Source organism: Somniosus microcephalus, chromosome 8 (genome assembly GCF_052327205.1).
Source record: "Somniosus microcephalus isolate GS21.2 chromosome 8, FLI_Smic_1.0, whole genome shotgun sequence".
NCBI lineage: Eukaryota > Metazoa > Chordata > Chondrichthyes > Squaliformes > Somniosidae > Somniosus > Somniosus microcephalus.
The window spans coordinates 258,295,840-258,318,289 of record NC_140994.1 but is presented as its reverse complement, the minus strand read 5'-3'; the positions used below and the strand labels follow the sequence as shown (position 1 = coordinate 258,318,289).

General features: G+C 43.1%; 1 protein-coding gene across 1 annotated transcript in view; it reads left to right on the top strand.

Annotated features, from left to right (window-relative positions):
* The window catches only part of LOC147114272 (uncharacterized), a 180,293-nt gene that overhangs the window by 4,991 nt on the left and 152,852 nt on the right, over positions 1–22,450 (top strand). The window contains exon 2 of the mRNA XM_085996101.1: positions 3,250–5,772. Within this exon, the coding sequence (XP_085852227.1) occupies positions 3,250–5,772 (2,523 nt within the window). The remainder of the gene's footprint in view (positions 1–3,249; positions 5,773–22,450) is intronic.

Below are 22,450 nucleotides of genomic sequence, written 5' to 3'. Positions count from 1 at the left end.
TTCCAGAATAACCTAACTGGTCAGGTTGACTTGTATCGGTGGCCTTCAAAGAATTTGCAGAATCACTGAGTTCATGTCAGTCAAAATTTAAAACTATTCGCTCTGAATCAAATTGGTGTCAACAGTGAATCAGCACCTACACCAGATCAGTTTTAACTGATATTTAGATACCAGTGAATGGACTTCTGTGCATATGTGTAAAAATGTGCAAAAAATCTCGATCTTTCTGGAGAGACTGTACCGTCCAACTCCAGCCATTCCCTCACACCCCATCACACTCTAAAGATAAGGTAGGTGACTGGGACCTGTAACATCTGGCCCTTGACAGCAAAAGGAGAGATGATAATTTCAGCCAATTAGACTGGTCGGAATTGAAGCTCATGCACGGGAGCAAAAAGGGCAGTGTGCGAATGAAATGCGCCATCCTTCTCTCCTGGATTTGAATTTTAATCAGCACATCCTGAATCTACGGATGAATGTTGGCACTACTAAAATCAATGTGAAGAATTATAACAGGAAATTGTAGGATTGGCCGAATCACCACAACGTGTCGTAATGAAATATTAATTGAGACCTGTTAATACTTTCTGAGTTCTATAAATACAGCACCTAAGGACCTAAGGACCTAAGGACAACGTGCAGTTTCAATATTCAAAAAAAGGGTGAAGCACTGTACTGGTAATAACACAACAGTTCACCCAACATCCAATGAGAAAAAGCATTGGATAACCATCTGATAGGACTAGACAGACTAGATGCAGGAAGGATGTTCCCGATGGTCGGGGAGTCCAGAACCAGGGGTCACAGTGTAAGGATAAGGGGTAGGCCATTTAGGACAGAGATGAGGAGGAATTTCTTCACCCAGAGAGTGGTGAACCTGTGGAATTCTCTACCACAGAGGGCAGTAGAGGCCAATTCATTAAATATATTCAAGAAGGAGTTGGATATATTTCTTAAGGCTAAAGGGATCAAGGGATATGGGGAGAAAGCAGGGACAGGGTACTGAATTTGGATGATCAGCCATGATCTCATTGAATGGCGGAGCAGGCTCGAGGGGCCGGATGCCCTACTCCTGCTCCTATCTTCTATGTTTCTATGTTTCTAGGAAGCTACAAATGATTGCTGGGGAGCACAGGTATCCTAAAAAGGTTTTAGAAACGAAAGGCTGCACCTTACCAATATATTGGAATTATTTGAGAGGTAACTAAGTTAAGTTAAATCGTTAGATGTAGTTTACTTAGATTTTCATTGGACATTTGACGACAGCCCACAAGTGAGACTGGTTCTGGAGTTTAAGACTCATGGAATTGATGGCACATGGTCTAGGTGGAATGAGAATTGGCTCAGTGCTCGAAGCATTGGTTAGTATTTCCACCCGTTATTTTTTCAAGGATGCTTTTGTAGTCCCACCGTTCACAAAGTTTATAAATCATAAGGACACGGTGCTGTAGTGTTGTTAGTTTCTCTAGTGACACAGAGGTATGTGGGCAGGTGGTGAGGTGGAAGAAAGATGATTATTATCTGAGTGGCATGTACCAATTACAAAAGTTGCATTGAGGTATGAAATATGCATGTTAATGTGGATTAAAAATAAGATAATACGTATATTAACAGGTATCAGTAAGCCTGTATAAAAGAAACAAATGAAGTTCTCCACAGGCCTAGGCTGTAAAAGTAAATAAAAATAGTTATGAGATTAATCATATACTATACCCTGAAAGCATCTAGTGAATGTAAAAGTGTTAGTAGTAAGGCAAATTGAGAATGGAGATGAGCCTGGAAGTACTGGTTTTCAAGTCATGACAATTTATACTGACATTAAACAAACTATGGAGATTGCTGGAGTATGGTCAATAGGGTTATACCTGAATTAGAAAGAGGTTGAAGGGTGAACATGATGATTCTAGGTGGCATAGTGGTTAGCACTGTTGCCTCACAGTGGCATGGGACCCAGGTTCAAATCCGGCCTCGGGTGACTGTCTGTGTGGAGTTTGCACATTCTCCCCGTGTTTGCGTGGGTTTTCTCCGAGTGCTCCGGTTTCCTCCCACAGTCCAAAGATGTGTGGGTTAGGTTGATTGGCCATGATAAAAAAAAATTGACCCTTAGTGTTAGGGGGGATTAAATACGTGGGGTTACAGGGTTACGGGGATAGGGCTCGGGTGGGATGGCTGTCGGTGTAGGGACCGGGTGCTAGGGTTTGGATGATCAGCCATGATCTCGTTGAATGGCGGAGCAGGCTCGAAGGGCCGAATGGCCTACTCCTGCTTCTATGTTTCTATGTTATCTAGTACGTTTTGAGTAAAGGGAGTTGCATTAATTTTCACTTTAGAAAAGAAGATAGAGGGATATATGTATGCAAGTCTTTAAAATATTGAAAGCTGCCGATAAAATTGAATATAACAAGTGACATAACTTGAACACTAATTGTAATATTAGGTGAAGTAAGCAGAAAGTTCTCAATAATCGAGCAAGATTACAGATTAGAAAAACAATTATTTCACAGGTTAGTGAATGCGTGGCACAGGGACTGGAGTTGATTCGAGGTCAAAGAACAATTTTATAATGGAGCTGACTGGATCGCTGTTTGGAAGAGAGGCCGAGAATTATAGAAATCTTAATGTCACCGATTGTTTGTTTTATGGCAAGTAATCATCTGATGGTGGACGTTTCTAAAGCCATGATGGAATAATCATAGATGGAGTATAAATGTAATCGAATTGCTCAACCCAACGATTTATGCTGGCTCTTTACGTTCAAATGCCTTTATTTCTTCTAAGCAAATTCTTTATATCCGATCTTAAACTATTCATTGTAATTCTGTTCTAGAGACAATTTTTCGCAACAGTCAGAAATATCCACAAGGCTGTAATAAACTGTAGTACAATTTTAATTGTACAACGATAAATGTAAGTGTTCTGCTGCGGTTTATGACCTTGCAGCTTTAAGAAACGAATAGTATTCTGATTGGTTGACTTTCAATGTGCCTGTGTTCACCAATCAGAAGCTGAGCTGTGACTGGTGATCCGGCCTGCCCCCTTCACTACCCAGCCACCATCACGTAAGATCAGACGCAGTGTAACATTGGATAGCGAGCAGCTCCGAACGAGTTGTGCAAGAATCCAGTGGCAATTTTCGACAAAATGAGAAGATTTAAATGAAATAAGCCGAGCGATTCACAAAACGTGCAGGTATTTGGTACATCGTAGTTCTTCGAGTTTTAAAAATATATATCCACATAACTGCTCAAGGGTAATGAATGGTGCGGTCTCGTACTGAAAAATTTGGGATGTTTCACGCTGGAAATGAGATTTAAAATATATTGTTTGCTGAAATGCCAACTATTGTTCTGTGTATTCTCCTCGTGGAATCTTGTTTCTGGGAGGATTCATTATTCGATTCCTGAAGAACTGCAACTGGGCGCCTTTGTTGGGAATATCGCCGCCGATTTGGGTTTAGATGTGAAGCAGCTCTCGGCTCGCAGTTTACGGATTGTACCCGGCTCCAGCAAACAGTATTTGGACGTAAATTTAGATAATGGAATTTTGTTTGTTAAGGAGAAGATTGATAGAGAAAATCTATGCGGGCCGAGCCTCACTTGTGTGTTAACCTTGGATGTTGTGCTTGAAAATCCCCTCAATCTGTATCAGGTTGAAGTGGAGATTCTGGATGTAAATGACAATGCTCCCAGTTTTCCAAAGGACGAGCTGCGCCTTGAAATCTTAGAGCTTGCTGCGCCGGGAGCGCGCTTCCCTCTCGTGTCCGCGCACGATCCGGACATTGGAAACAACTCAGTACAAACCTACCAGCTCCTCCCGAACGATTATTTTATTCTCGATGTACAGATGGGCAGAGGGCAAAGAAAGTTGCCAGTGTTGGTGTTGCAGAGGTCCTTGGATAGAGAAGCGGAATCCACCCACAGGCTAAAGCTAATAGCCAAGGACGGCGGGGTGCCTGTAAGATCGGGCACTGTTCAGGTTACAATCATAGTAAAGGATATTAACGACAACGTACCTGTTTTCCCCCAGTCGGTTTATAGGGTCAGCCTGTTGGAAAGTGCGCCCACAGGAACCCTGGTAATCACAGTAAACGCCACTGACTTGGACGATGGTCCCAATGGGGAGATAATGTACTCGCTCAGTAGCCATACTTCCGCTAAAGTCCATGAATTTTTTGAGGTTGATTCTAAAACTGGTGAAGTCAGAGTGAAAGGGAATTTGGACTATGAAGAAAGCATTGCCTTTGAGATTAACATACAAGCAATGGACAAGGGTACTGGTGCAATACCGGAGCACTGTAATGTTTTGGTGGACATTATTGATGTGAATGATAACGCACCTGAGGTCATATTAACGTCTTTGTCAAGTACCGTTTCCGAGGACGCTCCGCTTGGGACGGTAGTCGCTCTGTTCAGTGCAGCAGACAAAGATTCGGGTCTAAACGGGCAGGTACAATGTAAAATTTCAGATAAACTGCCCTTTAAACTAGATTCATCTATGAAGAACTATTATAGACTGCTGATTCAGCATCTACTGGACCGCGAACATACCTCCAGGTATGACGTTATTATAACATGCCGGGATGCAGGAAACCCTCCTCTCACTTCCAAGAAAACCATTCGGGTAGAGGTTTCGGATATAAATGACAACGCACCAAGGTTTACGCAGCATTTATACACGGCAAACGTGATGGAGAACAACGTCATTGGGACTTCCATATTCTCAGTGACAGCCTTCGATCCAGATGTAGGACAGAACGCTCGACTGAACTACTCTATCCTGGAGACTCAAGTTCAGGGCGCCTCAGCAGCCAGTTATGTCGCCATAAACTCAGAGAGTGGCGTCATATTTGCTCAGAGATCTTTTGACTACGAGCAATTGAAAAACTTTCACATTCGAGTTCAGGTCCAGGATTCTGGAGTCCCAACACTTGCCAGCAACGTTTCAGTGGATGTTGTTATCCTTGATCAGAATGACAATGTTCCAGTGATCGTGCACCCATTACCCGAGTATGGGTCAACAGCAACAGAGACAATATCCAGGCGTGCAGAACCAGGCTACTTGGTTGCCAAGGTATCGGCCACTGATGCTGACGCCGGTCAGAATGCTCGTCTTTCTTATCAGATTTTTCAGGCCACCCATCATAACCTTTTTACTATTTCACCAGACACTGGAGAAATTTGGACTATCCGTCGTATTGCGAATAAAGATGCCTCTAAGCAAAGATTGGTGATTGTGGTAAGAGACAATGGAACACCATCCCTTTCTGCCACTGTGACTATCATCCTATCTGTGGTGGGAAGCGATATTGAAATGTTTTCTAATGTGAGTGGTTTACCTGAAGACCCTGGATTCAATCCTGATATGAGTCTTTCCTTGGTCATCGCCTTAGGGATCATTTCTATCATTTTTCTAGTGATTTTGATTATCCTGGCTGTTAAGCTTCATGAAAGCAGAAATGGTTTGGGAGGACAGCAGTGTTCCCTGGGTGTTTGTTGCTGCTTTGAAACCAGAAATTCTCTGAATGGAATTCAAAAGGCCAGTAGAAACCTTCAGATACCACCGAACTATGTTGAGGTATTTGGGGGTGATCCACTTTCTCAGAGTTTCCGCTACGAATCATGTTCAACACTGCAATCGACGAAGAGAGACTTCATCAACCCCAACACCTGCAGGGCTTCTACAGACAAGCATTATGTCCAGAATGAATCTACCGGGAAAGAAAATCCAGGAATGATGAATTCTATAAATTACAGCAACACAATAAACAATGAGGTGAGGTGCTTTCAAAAAGAGGGGAAAATCCTCGCATGTTTGATTCGGATGTACAGATTTCTTTGGGGAAATCCAGCACATTGAAAGGAGGGCAAAGGACTGATATCTTAAATGCAAAATTTACAGTTTTCTGCACTATTTCAATTCCAGTCAACATGCCAGCACCTTGCCCCTACACTTGCTTAAAAACCTGCTACATCTCCAACATTTTTCAGTTCTGATGAAGGGTCCTCGACCTTAAACGTTAACTCTGTTTATCTCTCCACAGATGCTGCCTGACCTGCTGAGTATTTCCAGCATTTTCTCTTTTTATGCCAGCATCATTACTCTTTCGTGGTATCTCCCAGGATATGTTTACGTTCCTTTGCGAATGTAGGTAACTCCAATGCATTGTTCAATTGGATTTAACAAGTGTCCTGGGAGCCCACATCATTCTGTGCACACTTTTAAACCCACTGGATTTTATTTAGATATATAGCAATGTTGACAATGGTCCATAAATTAGGGTCAGAGGCTTCCAGCAGGTGCAAGCCTCCGACGTGCAGTTAACTAGCGCGCCGGCCGTTGTGCTGTGGGCCCACGTGGGATTCCGATCCTGGGCCTCCTCCAACTGCCGGCGCGCAGTGCTTACATATCCCAGGGGCGCAGTTAGTTCGATGCGTCCACTGGGATCACGTGGGTCATAGAGAGCCAATGGTGGCAGGGAATGCCCATTCATAACATTGACAGGAAGAGCTGTCAAAACCATAAATACTATAAGCCCCAAAACATCACTAAAACTTAAAAAATTATTTTTAAAAAATCACATTTTTAAAATAACTATAAATTATATAAAATAACTATTTTAAACAATAATTTAATTTTTTGAAAAAATTAATTGCATTATCTAACGGGGCTAAAGATAAAGTATTTAAAAATAATAAACCTGTGGAAAAAATGTTTTAATTTTAATTAATTCACCACTTACCTTGTTAAAAGCAGGCCTTGTGCCTGCTTTTTATATGTGTAACTCCTGGAGACTTACCCTCCTGGAAAAACCTGGAAAAAAATGTAAGTTCGATGCGCATGCACTGCCTCTGCGGCACACGCGTTCCACCTCTCAACCCCTTCTTTCAGGGGAATGGAAGTTCCGGTTTCCCGTGCATACGCAATGCATGCAGGAAACCGGCACTTCCATTGGGCCTACGGGTGAGTACCCCGTGCGTACTCACTCGTGGAGACCCTAATTTCTGGGTCGTTGTCTCGTACTCTCTAAACGGTTGCATTTTACCTATCTGGAGTGGAACTGAACATACATTTATATCCATGCAAGTACAGGACACTTTCATTGGCAGCAGAATTTTACTGCTGCCAGGTACTGTAAACAGTTTGTTTACTTCTAAGTTGTTCTGGTTCAGATGGATAGTTGTAATTATTTAATATCAGGAGGTTTCTGAGTTCCAGAATAACCTAACTGATCAGGTTGTCTTGTATCAGTGGCCTTTAGACAATTTGCAGAACTACTGAGTTCATGTCAGTTCAACATTTAAACTAATCATTTTCAAATACATTAGTGTCAACAGTGAATTGGTACCTACACCGGATCTCTTTTAACTGATGTTTAGATACCAGTGAATGGACTTCTGTGCATATGCGTAAAATATGCAAAAAATCTCGCCCTCTCTGGAGAGACGGCACCTTCCAACTCCAGCCATTCCCTCACACCCCATCACACTCTAAAGATATGGTAGGTGACAGGGACCAGTAATATTTGGCCCTTGACAGCAAAAGGAGAGATGATCATTTCAGCCAATTAGTCTGGTTGGAATTGAAGCTCATGCACGAGAGCGAAAAGGGCAGTGTGCTAATGCAATGTGCCAACCTTCTCTCCTGGATTTGAATTATAATCAGCACATCCTGAATCTACGGATGATAGTTGGCACAACTAAAATCAAAGTGGCGAATTACCGCAGGAGATTGTAGGTTTGGCTGAATCACCACAACATGTCACAATGAAACATTAATTGAGACCTGTTAATACTTTCTGAGTTCTATAAATACAGCACCTAGGGACCTAAGGACAATGTGCAGTTTCAATATTCCAGAAAAGGGTAAAGAACTGTACGGGTAATAACACAACAGTTCACCCAACATCCAATGAGAGAAAGCATTTGATAACTATTTGTAGGATGCTTCAAATGATTGCCGGGGAGCACAGGTATCCTAAAAAGGTTTTAGAAATGAAAGGCAGCACCTGACCAATATATTGGAATTATTTGAGAGGTAACTAAGTTCAGTTAAAACATTAGATATAGTTTACTTAAGATTTTCAATGGACATTTGACAACAGTCCACAAGTGAGACTGGTTCTGGAGTTTAAGACTCATGGAATGGATGGCACATGGTCTAAGTGGAATGAGAATTGGCTCAGTGCTAGAAGCATTGGTTACTATTTCCAGCCGTTACTTTTTCAAGGATCCATTTGTATTCCCACCGTTCACAAAGTTTATAAATCATACAGACACGATGTAGTAGTGTTACTGCTTTTTCTATTAACACGGAGGTATGTGGGCAGGTAGCAAGGTGGAAGAAATATAATTATTCTCTGAATGACATGTACCAATTACAAACGTTGCATTCCGGTATGAAATATGCATGTTAATATGGATTAAAAAATAAGATAATAGATATATTAGCAGGTATCAGTAAGCCAGTATAAAATAAACAAATAAAGTTCTCCACTGGCCTTGGCTGAAAAAGTAAATATAAATAGTTATGGAAGTGATCATATATTATACCCTGAAAGCATGTAGTGAATGTAAAAGTGTTAGTAATAAGGCAAGTTGAGAATGGAGAAGAGCCTGGAAGTATTGGTTTTCAAATCATGACAAGTTATACTGACATTATACAAATTAATCCTATGGCGAGCTCTGGAGTATGGTCAGTAGGGTTATACCTGAATTAGAAAGAGTTTGAAGGGTGAACAGGATGCCTTTAGGCCATCTAGTATGTTTTGATTAAAGGGACCTGCATTCATTTTCACTTTAGAAAGGAAGATAGAGAGATATATGCATGCAAGTCTTTACACTATTGAAAGCTACGTATGAAATTCAAGATAACAAGTGACTTAGCTTGGACACTAATTGTAAGACTAGGCGAAGTAAGCAGAAAGTTCTCAATAATTGAGCAAGATTACAGATTAGAAAAAAAGTTATTTAACAGGTTAGTGGATGTGTGGCACAGGGACATGAGTTGATTCGAGGTCGAAGAACAATTTAATAAGGGGGCTGAATGGATCGCTGTTTGGAAGAGAGGCGAAGAATTATTGAAATCTTAATGGCACCGATTGTTTGTTTTATGGTAAGACGGGGTAATAAGTTAGTGTTAGAGTCATAGAGTCATAGAGTTATACAGCACGGATAGAGGCCCTTCGGCCCATCGTGTCCGTGCCGGCCATCAAGCCCTGTCTAATCTAATCCCATATTCCAGCATTTGGTCCGTAGCCTTGTATGCTATGGCATTTCAAGTGCTCATCCAAATGCTTCTTAAATGTTGTGAGGGTTCCTGCCTCCACAACCCTTTCAGGCAGTGAGTTCCAGACTCCAACCACCCTCTGGGTGAAAAAGTTCTTTCTCAAATCCCCTCTAAACCTCCCGCCCTTTACCTTGAATCTATGCCCCCTAGTTATTGACCCTTCTACTAAGGGAAAAAGCTCCTCAGCATCCATCCTATCTATGCCCCTCATAATTTTGTACACCTCAATCATGTCCCCCCTCAGCCTCCTCTGCTCCAAGGAAACAAACCCAATCTGCCCAGTCTCTCTTCATAGCTGAAGCGCTCCTGCCCTGGTAACATCCTGGTGAACCTCCTCTGCACCCTCTCCAACGCGATCACATCCTTCCTGTAGTGTGGCGACCAGAACTGCACACAGTATTCCAGCTGTGGCCTAACCAGTGTTTTATACAGCTCCATCATAACCTCCTTGCTCTTATATTCCCCATATGCCTTTTTTACCACCTTATCCACCTGTTCCGCCGCCTTCAGGGATCTGCGTACTTGCACACCCAGATCCCTCTGACCCTCCATCTTGCCTAGGGTCTTACCATTCATTGTGTATTCCCTTGCCTTGTTAGTCCCCCCAAAGTGCATCACCTCGCACTTTTCCAGGTTAAATTCCATTTGCCACTGTTCCGCCCATCTGACCAACCCATCTATATCGTCCTGCAGACTGAGGCTACCCTCCTCGCTATTTACCACCCTACCAATTTTTGTATCATCCGCGAACTTACTGATCATACCTTTTACATTCATATCCAAGTCATTAATGTAGACCACAAACAGCAAGGGACCCAGCACCGATCCCTGTGGTACCCCACTGGCCACAGGCTTCCAGTCACAAAAACAACCTTCGACCATTACCCTCTGCCTTCTGCCACTAAGCCAGTTTTGTATCCAATGTGCCAAGGCACCCTGGATTCCATGGGCTCTTACCTTCTTGACCAGCCTCCTGTGCGGGACTTTATCGAAGGCCTTACTGAAATCCATGTATACCACATCCACTGCGTTACCCTCATCCACACACCTAGTCACCCCCTCAAAAAATTCAATCAAATTAGTCAGACATGATCTTCCCTTGACAAAGCCATGTTGACTATCCCTGATTAATCCTTGCCTCTCCAAGTGGAGACAAATTTTGTCCCTCAGAATTTTTTCCAATAATTTTCCCACCACTGATGTTAGGCTCACTGACCTGTAGTTCCCCGGTTTTTCCCTACTTCCCTTCTTGAATAATGGTACTACATTAGCGGTTCTCCAGTCCTCTGGCACATCCCCTGTGGCCAGAGAGGTCCTGAATATATGTGTTAGAGCCCCCACAATCTCTTCCTTTGCCTCACACAGCAGCCTGGGATACATTTCATCCGGGCCTGGGGATTTATCCATTTTTAGGCCAGCTAAAACCGCCAATACCTCCTCCCTCTCGATGTTAATATGTTCGAGCATATCACAGTTCCCCCGCCCTATTTCTATGTCTACATCGTCCTTCTCCATAGTGAAAACAGATGCAAAAAATTCATTTAGAACCCCTCCTACATCTTCCGGCTCCACACACAGATTGCCACTTTTGTCCCTAATGGGCCCTATTTTTTCCCTAGTTATCCTCTTACCCTTAATATACTTATAAAACATCTTAGGATTTTCCTTTATTTTGCTCACCAGTGTTATTTCATGGCCCCTCCTTGATCTCCTAATTTCTTTTTTAAGTATCCCCCTGCACTTTTTGTACTCCTCTAGGGCTTCCTCCGTCTTTAGCCTTTTGTATCTGCCAAAAGCCCTCCTTTTTTTCCTAATCCATTCTCGTATATCCCCTGACATCCAAGGTTCCCTGTGGTTTTTGGAACCACCCTTGACCTTTACGGGAACATGTTGCCATTGTATGATCTCAATCTCCCTTCTGAAAGCCTCCCATTGCTCCGATGCGGATTTTCCTACAAGTAGCTGATCCCAGTCCATTTTGGCCAGATCCTGCCTTATCCTATTAAAATCGGCCTTCCCCCAATTTAGAACCTTTATTTCCGGCCCATCCCTGTCCTTTTCCATGACCACCTTAAATCTCACCATATTATGGTCACTGTCACCAAAGTGCTCACCTACTAGCACTTTTTCCACTTGGCCGGCCACATTCCCTAGAATTAGGTCCAGTACCGCCCCCTCTCTTGTAGGACTTTCTACATGCTGGCTCAAAAAGCTCTCCTGGATGCACTTTAAGAATTCTACACCCTCTGAGCCTTTCACACTCTGACTATCCCACTTAATATTGGAGAAGTTGAAATCCCCCATTATTATTACCCTATTATTTGCACATTTCTCTGAGATTTGCCTACATATCTGTTCCTCTATCTCCCCCTGACTGTTTGGAGGCCTATAGTACACTCCCAGCAAAGGGCTTGCCCCTTTTTTGTTTTTAAGCTCCACCCATATGGCCTCATTCGAGGAACCTGCTAATATATCATCCCTCCTTACTGCAGTAATTGACTACTTAATTAATATTGCGACACCCCCTCCTCTTATACCTCCCCCTCTGTCTCGCCTGAAGATTCTGTACCCCGGAATATTAAGCTGCCAGTCTTGCCCCTCCCTCAACCATGTCTCCGTGATAGCAACAATATCATACTCCCATGTGTTTATCAAAACCTTCAGTTCATCCACCTTATTTGCAAGACTCCTTGCATTAAAATAGATGCCATCCAGCATTGCCCTTATATGTTTGCCCTGTCTACCAAGCTGACTTGTTTTTTTCTCTATAATTGGCAGCACATCACCCCCTATTTCAGCTCCCCTCTGTATCCCATCCCCCTGCCAAGTTAGTTTAAACCCCCCCCCAACCGTGCTAGCAAACCTCCCCGTAAGGATATTTGTCCCGCTCTGGTTCAGGTGCAACCCGTCCGACTTGTACAAGTCCCACCTTTCCCAGAAGCAGGCCCAGTGATCCAGGAAAGTAAAACCCTCCCCCCTACACCAACTCTTTAGCCACGCATTCATCTGCTCTATCCTCCCATTCCTATACTCACTAGCACGTGGCACTGGGAGTAATCCAGAGATTACAACCTTTGAGGTCCTGCTCTTTAATCTGTTACCTAGCTCCCTAAATTCTTGATGCAGGACCTCATCCCCCCTTCCTACCTATGTCGTTGGTCCCAATGTGGACCACGACCTCTACCTGCTCACCCTCCCCCTTAAGAATGCCCTGTACCCGCACAGTGACATCCATGACCCTGGCCCCAGGGAGGCAACAAACCATCCTGGAGTCACGTTTGCGGCCACAGAAACGCCTATCTGTTCCCCTTACGATAGAAGTTCCTTAAGTAGTAATCAGCAGGTGGTGGGGATTTGGAAAGCCATGATGGAATGATCATAGATGGAATATAAATGGAATTTCATTGATAGGCCCAAAGATTTATGCTGGCTCCTTACGTTCATATGCCTTTATTTCTTCTAAGCAGATTCTTTATATCTGATCTTAAACTATTCATTGTAATTCTGTTCTAGAGAAAATTTGTTCGCAACAATCAGAAATATCAACAAGACTGTAATAAACCGTAGTACAATTTCAATTGTACAACGATAAATGTAAGTGTTCTGCTGAGATTTATGACCTTCCAGCTTTAAGAAACGAATAGTATTCTGATTGGTTGAATTTCAATGTGCCTATGTTCACCAATCAGAAGCTGAGATGTGATTGGTGATCCGGCCTGCCCCCTTCACTACCCAGCCACCATCACGTAAGATCAGACGCAGTGTAACATTGGATAGCGAGCAGCTCCGAACGAGTTGTGCAAGAATCCAGTGGCAATTTTCGACAAAATGAGAAGATTTAAATGAAAAAAGCCGAGCGATTCACAAAACGTGGAGGTATTTGGTGCATCGTAGTTCTTCGAGTTTTTAAAATATATATCCAAAGAACTGCTCAAGGATAATGAATGGTGCGGTCTCGTACTGAAAAAATTGGGATGTTTTACGCTGGAAATGAGATTTAAAATATATTTCTTGCTGAAATGCCAACTATTGTTCTGTGTGTTCTCCTCGTGGAATCTCGTTTCTGGACAGATTCGTTATTCGACTCCTGAAGAACTGCAACTGGGCGCCTTTGTTGGGAATATCGCCGCCGATTTGGGTTTAGAAGTAAAGCAGCTCTCGGCTCGCAGTTTGCGGATTGTGCCCGGCTCCAGCAAACAGTATGTGGACGTAAATTTAGACAATGGAATTTTGTTTGTCAAGGAAAAGATTGACCGAGAAAACCTATGCGGGCCGAGCCTCACTTGTGTGTTAACCTTGGATGTTGTGCTTGAAAATCCCCTCAATCTGTATCAGGTTGAAGTGGAGATTCTCGATGTAAATGACAATGCTCCCAGTTTTCCAAAGGATGAGCTCCGCCTTGAAATCTTAGAGCTTGCAGCGGCGGGAGCGCGCTTCCCCCTCGAGTCCGCGCACGATCCGGACATTGGAACCAACTCAGTACAAACCTACCAGCTCCTCCCGAACGATTATTTTATTCTCGATGTACAGATGGGCAGAGGGGAAAGAAAGTTGCCAGTGTTGGTGTTGCAGAGGTCCTTGGATAGAGAAACGGAATCCACCCACAGGTTAACGCTAATAGCCAAGGACGGCGGGGTCCCTGTAAGATCGGGCACTGTTCAGGTTACAATCATAGTAAAGGATGCTAACGACAACGCGCCGGTTTTTCCCCAGTCGGTGTATAGGGTCAGCCTGTTGGAAACTGCACCCAAGGGAACCCTGATAATCACATTAAACGCCACTGACTTGGACGATGGTCCCAATGGGGAGATAATGTACTCTCTTAGTAGCCACACTGCCGCTAAGGCCCGTGAACTATTTGACGTAGATTCTAAAACTGGTGAAATCAGATTGAAAGGGAATTTGGACTATGAGGAAAACAGTGCCTTTGAGATTAACATACAAGCAATGGACAAAGGTACTGGCGCAATACCGGTGCACTGTGATGTGTTGGTGGACATTATTGATGTGAATGATAACGCACCTGAGGTCATGTTGAGGTCTTTGTCGAGTACCGTTTCCGAGGACGCTCCGCTTGAGACTGTAGTGGCTCTGTTCAGTGCAGCAGACAAAGATTCGGGACAAAACGGGCAGGTACAATGTCAAGTGTCAGATAAACTGCCCTTTAAACTAGATTCCTCTTTGAAGAATTATTATAGACTGCTGACTCAGCATCTACTGGACCGCGAACAAATCTCCAGGTATGACGTTATTATAACATGCCGGGATGCGGGAAACCTTCCTCTCACATCCAAGAAAACCATTCGGGTAGAGGTTTCGGATATAAATGACAACGCACCAAGGTTTACGCAGCATTTATACACGGCAAACGTGATGGAGAACAACGTCATTGGGACTTCCATATTCTCAGTGACAGCCGTCGATCCAGATGTAGGACAGAACGCTCGACTGAACTACTCTATCCTGGAGACTCAAGTTCAGGGCGCCTCTGCAGCCAGTTATGTCGCCATAAACTCAGAGAGTGGCGTCATATTTGCTCAGAGATCTTTTGACTACGAGCAATTGAAAAACTTTCAGATCCAAGTTCAGGTCCAGGATTCTGGAGTCCCAACACTCGCCAGTAACGTTTCAGTCGATGTTGTTATCCTTGATCAGAATGACAATGTTCCAGTGATCGTGCAGCCATTACCCGAGTATGGGTCGACAGCAACAGAGACAATATCCAGGCTTGCAGAACCAGGCTACTTGGTTGCCAAGGTATCGGCCACTGATGCTGACGCCGGTCAGAATGCTCGTCTTTCTTATCAGATTTTTCAGGCCACCCATCATAACCTTTATACTATTTCACCAGACACTGGAGAAATTTGGGCTATCCGTCGTATTGCGAATAAAGATGCCTCTAAGCAAAGATTGGTGATTGTGGTAAGAGACAATGGAACACCATCCCTTTCTGCCACTGTGACTATCATCCTATCTGTGGTGGGAAGCGCTACTGAAATGTTTTCTAATGTGAGTGATTTACCTGAAGACCCTGGATTCAATCCTGATATGAGCTTTTCCTTGGTCATCGCCTTAGGGATAATTTCTATCATTTTTCTAGTGATTTTGATTATCCTGGCTGTTAAGGTTCATAAAAGCAGAAATGGTTTGGGAGGACAGCAGTGTTCCCTGGGTGTTTGTTGCTGCTTTGAAACAAGAAATTCTCTGAATGGAATTCAAAAGGCCAGTAGAAACCTTCAGATACCACCGAACTATGTTGAGGTATTCGGGGGTGATCCACTTTCTCAGAGTTTCCGCTATGAGTCGTGTTCAACATTGCAGTCGACGAAGAGGGACATCATCAACCCCAACACATGCAGGACTTCTACAGACACGCCTTATGTCCAGAATGAATCTTTCGGGAAAGAAAATCCAGGAATGATTAATTCTATAAATCACAGCAACACTGGAAACAATGAGGTGAGGCGCTTCTAAAAAGAGGTGAAAATCCTCAAAGGTTTTATTCGGACGTACAGATTTTTGGGGGAAACCCAGCACATCGAAATGAGGGGAATGGACTGATGTCTTAAATGCATCATTCGCGGTTTTCTGCACTATTTCACTTCCTGTCAACATGCCAGCATAATTGCGATTTAGTGGTATCTCCCAGCATGTGTTTACGTTCATTTGCGAATATAGGTAACTCCAATGCATTGTTCAATTGGGCTTAACAATTGTCCTGGAAGCCCACTGGATTCTGTGGACACTTTTAAACCCAATGGAGTTTATATAGATTTATGGCAAGTGTTGACATTGTCCCGCACTCTCTAAACGGTTATATTTTAACTATCTGGAGAGGAACTGAACACACAGGTATATCCATGCCAGTACAGGACACATTCTTTGGCAGCAGAATATTGCTACAGCCAGGTACTGCAAACAGGTTGCTTACTTCTAAGTCGTTGTGGTCTCAGATAGAACGATGTAATTATTTAATATCAGGAGGTTTCTGAGGAGGTTAGAATAATCTAACTGATCAGGTTGTCTTGTATCGGTGGCTTTCAGAGAATTTACAGAATTACTAAGATCATATCAGTTCATTATTTGAAACTATTCACTTTGAATCATATTAGTGGCAACAGAGAATCGGTACCTACACCGAATGACCTTTAACTGATATGTAGATACCAATGAATGGACTTCTGTGCATATGCCTAAAAATTTGCAAACAATCTCGCCCTTTCTGGAGAGACTGCACATTTCAACTCCAGCCACTCCCTCACACCCCATTACACTCTAAAGATATGGTAGGTGACTGGGACCAGTAACATCTGGCCCTTGACAGCAAAAGGACCGATGATAATTTCAGCCATTTGGTCTGGTCGGAATTGAAGCTCATGCACGAGAACAAAAAGAGCAGTGTGCTAATGCAATGTGCCAACCTTCTCTCCTGGATTTGAATTTTAATCAGCACATCCTGAATCTATGGATGAACGTTGGCACAACTAAAATCAAGGTGGAGAATTACAACAGGAGATTGTAGGTTTGGCTGAATCGCCACAACATGTCGTAATGAAACATTAATTGAGACCTGTTAATATTTTCCGAGTCTATAAATCCAGTACCTAGGGACCTAAGGACAACGTGCAGTTTCAACATTCAAAAAAAGGGTACTGGTAATAACACAACAGTTCACCCAACATCCAAAGAGAGAAAGCATTTGCTAACCATTTGTAGGATGCTACAAATGATTGCTGGGGAGCACAGGTATCCTAAAAAGGTTTTAGTAATGAAAGGCTGCACCTTACCAATATATTGGAATTTTTTGAGAGGTAACTACGTTAAGGTAAATCATTAGATATAGTTTACTTAGATTTTCAATGGACATTTGACAACAGTCCACAAGTGAACTTGCTCTGGGGTTTAAGACTCATGGAATAGATGGTACATGGTCTAAGTGGAATGAGAATTGGCTCAGTGCAAGAAGCATTGGTTACTATTTCCAGCTGTTCTTTTTTCAAGGATCCTTTCCTATTCCCACCGTTCAAAAATTTTATATATCACATGGACACGGTGTAATACTGTCATTACTTTTTCTAGTGACACAGAGGTATCTGGACAGGGCGTGAGGTGGAAGAAATATGATTATTCTCAGTGTGACATGTCCCAATTACAAAAGTAGCATTGAGATATGAAATATGTATGTTAATGTGGATTAAAAAATAAGATAATAGACATATTAACAGGTATCAGTACGCCTGTATAAAATAAACAAATAAACTTTTCCACTGGCCTATGCTGAAAATGTAACTAAAAAAAGTTATGGGAGTGATCATATATTATATTCTGAAAGCATCTAGTGAATGTAAACGTGTTAGAAATAAGGCAAATTGAGAATGGAGAAGAGCCCAGAAGTACTGCTTTTCAAGTCATGACAGGTTATACTGACATTATACAAATTAATCCTATGGTCAGTTCTGGAGTATGGCCAATAGGGTTATACCTGAATTAGAAAGAGTTTGAAGGGTGAACAGGATGATTTTAGGCCATCGAGTATGTTTTCATTAAAGGGACCTGCATTAATTTTCACTTTAGAAAGGAAAATCGAGGAATATATGTATACAAGTCTTTAAAATATCAAAAGATACTGCTAAAATTGAATATAACAAGTGACTTAACTTGAACACTAACTGTAAGACTAGGCGAAGTAAGCAAAAAGTTCTCAACAATCGAGCAAGATTACAGATTATAAAAAAAATTATTTCACAGGTTAGTGGATGCGTGGCACAGGGACATGAGTTGATTCGAGATCAAAGAACAATTTTATAAGGGGGCTGAATGGATCGCTGTTTGAAAGAGAGGCGGAGAATTAGAGAAATCTTAATGGCACCGATTGTTTGTTTTATGGCAAGACAGGGTAATAATTTAGTGTTCATTAAGTAATAATCATCAGCTGGTGGATGTTTGGAAAGCCATGATGGAATGATCATAGATGGAGTAGAATCATAGAAAGTTACAGCATGGGAGGAAGCCATTTCAGCCCATCGTGTCCGCGCCGGCCAAAAAGTTGCTAAGTCATACCTAGCACAAAGGAAGATGGTTGTGGGGGTTGAAGGTCAATCATCACAGCCCCAGGACATCGCTGCAGGAGTTCCTCAGGGCAGTGTCCTAGGCCCAACCATCTTCAGCTGCTTCATCAATGACCTTCCCTCCAACAAAAGGTCAGAAATCGGAATGTTCGCTGATTACTGCACAGTATTCAGCGCCATTTGCAACAACTCAGATAATGAAGCAGTCTATGCCCGCATGCAACAAGACCTGGACGACATTCAGGCTTGGGCTGATACATGGCAGGTAATATTCGCGCCACATAAGTGCCAGGCAATGACTATCGAATAATAGAATCATAGAAAGTTACAGCATGGGAGGAGGCCATTTCAGGCCATCATGTCCGCGCCGGCCAACAACGAGCTATCCAGCTTAATCCCACTTCCCAGCTCTTGGTCCATAGGCCTGCAGGTTAGAGCAACTCAAGTGCACATCCAAGTTCTTTTTAAATGTGGGTAGGGTTCATGCCTCTACCACCCTTTCAGGAAGTGAGATCAAGACGCCCACAACCCTCTGGGTGAAGACATTTCCCCTCAAATCCCCTCGAAACCTTTCCCCAATTACTTTAAATCTGTGCCCCCTGGTTGTTGGCCCCTCTGCTAAGGGAAATAGGTCCTTTCTATCCACTTTATCTATGCCCATCATAATTTTATACACCTCAATAAGGTCCACCCTCTATTCCAAGGAAAACCGACCCAGCCTATCCAGTCTTTCCTCATAGCTAAGTTCCTCTACACCAGGTAACATCCTTGTAAACCTCCTCTGTACCCTCTCTAGTGCAATCACGCAGTTCCTGTAATGTGGTGAACAGAACTGCACGCAGTACTCTAGCTGAGGCCTAACTAGTGTTTTATACAGTTGAGGCATGACCCCCCTGCTCTTGTATTCTATGTCACGGCAAATAAATGGAATTTAATTGATGGGCCCAACGATTTATGCTGGCTCCTTACGTTCATAGGCCTTTGTTTCTTCTAAGCAGATTCTTTATATCCGATCATAAACTATTCATTGTAATTCTGCTCTAGAGACAATTTTTTCGCAGTAGTCAGAAATATCCACAACGCTGTAATAAACCGTAGTACAATTTTAATTGTACAACGATAAATGTAAGTGTTATGCTGTCGTTTTTAACCTTCTAGCTTTAAGAAACGAATGGTATTCTGATTAGTTGAATTTCAATGTGCCTGTGTTCACCAATCAGAAGCTGAGATGTGACTGGTGATCCGGCCTGCCCCCTTCACTACCCAGCCACCATCACGTAAGATCAGACGCAGTGTAACATTGGATCGCGAGCAGCTCCGAACGATTTGTGCAAGAATCCAATGGCAATTTTCGACAAAATGAGAAGATTTAAATGAAATAAGCCGAGCGATTCACAAAACGTGCAGGTATTTTGTACATCGAAGTTCTTCGAGTTTTTGAAATATATATCCAAATAACTGCTCAAGGAGAATGAATGGTGCGGTCTCGTACTGAAAAATTTGGGATGTTTTACGCTGGAAATGAGATTTAAGATATATTTTTTGCTGAACTGCCAACTATTGTTCTGTGTGTTCTCCTCGTGGAATCTAGTTTCTGGACAGATTCGTTATTCGATTCCTGAAGAGCTGCAACTGGGCGCCTTTGTTGGGAATATCGCAGCCGATTTAAGTTTAGATGTAAAGCAGCTCTCGGCTCGCAGTTTGCGGATTGTGACCGGCTCCAAGAAACAGTATGTGGACGTAAATTTAGATAATGGAATTTTATTTCTTAAGGGAAAGATTGACAGAGAAAATCTATGCGGGCCGAGCCTCACTTGTGTGTTAACCTTGGATGTTGTGCTTGAAAATCCCCTCAATCTGTATCAGGTTGAAGTGGAGATTCTCGATGTAAATGACAATGCTCCCAGTTTTCCAAAGGACGAGCTCCGCCTTGAAATCCCCGAGCTTGCTGCGCCGGGAGCGCGCTTCCCCCTCGAGTCCGCGCACGATCCGGACATTGGAACCAACTCAGTACAAACCTACCAGCTCCTCCCGAACGATTATTTTATTCTCGATGTACAGATGGGCAGAGGGGAAAGAAAGCTGCCAGTATTGCTGTTGCAGGGATCCTTGGACAGAGAAACACAATCAACCCACAGGTTAACGCTAATAGCCAAGGACGGTGGGGTCCCTGTAAGATCGGGCACTGTTCAGGTTACAATCATAGTAAAGGATATTAACGACAACGCGCCTGTTTTCTCCCAGTCGGTTTATAGGGTCAGCCTGTTGGAAACTGCACCCACAGGAACCCTGATAATCACATTAAACGCCACTGACTTGGACGATGGTCCCAATGGGGAGATAATGTACTCGCTCAGTAGACATACTGGCGCTAAAGTCCGTGAACTATTTGACGTGGATTCTAAAACTGGTGAAATCAGAGTGAAAGGGAATTTGGACTATGAGGAAAACAGTGCCTTTGAGATTAACATACAAGCAATTGACAAGGGTACTGGCGCAATACCGGAGCACTGTGATGTTTTGGTGGACATTATTGATGTGAATGATAACGCACCTGAGATCATGTTGAGGTCTTTGTCAAGTACAGTTTCCGAAGATGCTCCGCTTGGGACTGTAGTGGCTCTGTTCAGTGCAGCAGACAAAGATTCGGGACAAAACGGGCAGGTACAATGTCAAATTTCAGATAAACTGCCCTTTAAATTAGATTCATCTTTGAAGAACTATTATAGACTGCTGATTCATCATCTACTGGACCGCGAACAAACCTCCAGGTATGACGTTATTATAACATGCCGGGATGCAGGAAACCCTCCTCTCATTTCCAAGAAAACCATTCGGGTTGAGGTTTCGGATATAAATGACAACGCACCAAGGTTTACGCAGCATTTATACACGGCAAACGTGATGGAGAACAACGTCATTGGGACTTCCATATTCTCAGTGACAGCCGTCGATCCAGATGTAGGACACAACGCTCGACTGAACTACTCTATCCTGGAGACTGAAGTTCAGGGCGCCTCAGCAGCCAGTTATGTCGCCATAAACTCAGAGAGTGGCGTCATATTTGCTCAGAGATCTTTTGACTACGAGCAATTGAAAAACTTTCAGATCCAAGTTCAGGTCCATGATTCCGGAGTCCCACCACTCGCAAGTAACGTTTCAGTCGATGTTATTATCCTTGATCAGAATGACAATGTTCCAGTGATCGTGCACCCATTACCCGAGTATGGGTCGACAGCAACAGAGACAATATCCAGGCTTGCAGAACCAGGCTACTTGGTTGCCAAGGTATCGGCCACTGATGCTGACGCCGGTCAGAATGCTCGTCTCTCTTATCAGATTTTTCAGGCCACCCATCATAACCTTTTTACTATTTCACCAGATACTGGAGAAATTTGGACTATCCGTCGTATTGCGAATAAAGATGCCTCTAAGCAAAGATTGGTGATTGTGGTAAGAGACAATGGAACACCATCCCTTTCGGCCACTGTGACTATCATCCTATCTGTGGTGGGAAGCGCTACTGAAATGTTTTCTAATGTGAGTGATTTTCCTGAAGACCCTGGATTCAATCCTGATATGAGCCTTTACTTGGTCATCGCCTTAGGGATAATTTCTATCATTTTTCTGGTGATTTTGATTATCCTGGCTGTTAAAGTTCATAAAAGCAGAAATGGACATCACTGTTCCCTGGGTGTTTGTTGCTGCTTTGAAACAAGAAATTCTCTGCATGGAATTCAAAAGGCCAGTAGAAACCTTCAGATACCACCGAACTATGTTGAGGTATTCGGGGGTGATCCACTCTCTCAGAGTTTCCGCTACGAGTCATGTTCAACATTGCAGTCGACGAAGAGAGACATCATCAACCCCAACACCCGCAGGTCATCTACAGACATGCGTTATGTCCAGAATGAATCTAACGGGAAAGAAAATCCAGGAATGATGAGATCTGTAAATTACAACAACACTGCAAACAATGAGGTGAGGCGCTTCTAAAAAGAGGGGGTAATCCTCACAGGTTTGATTCGGATGTACAGTTATCTTTGGGGAAATCCAGCAGAGTGAAATGAGGGAAAGTGACTGATATCTTAAACACA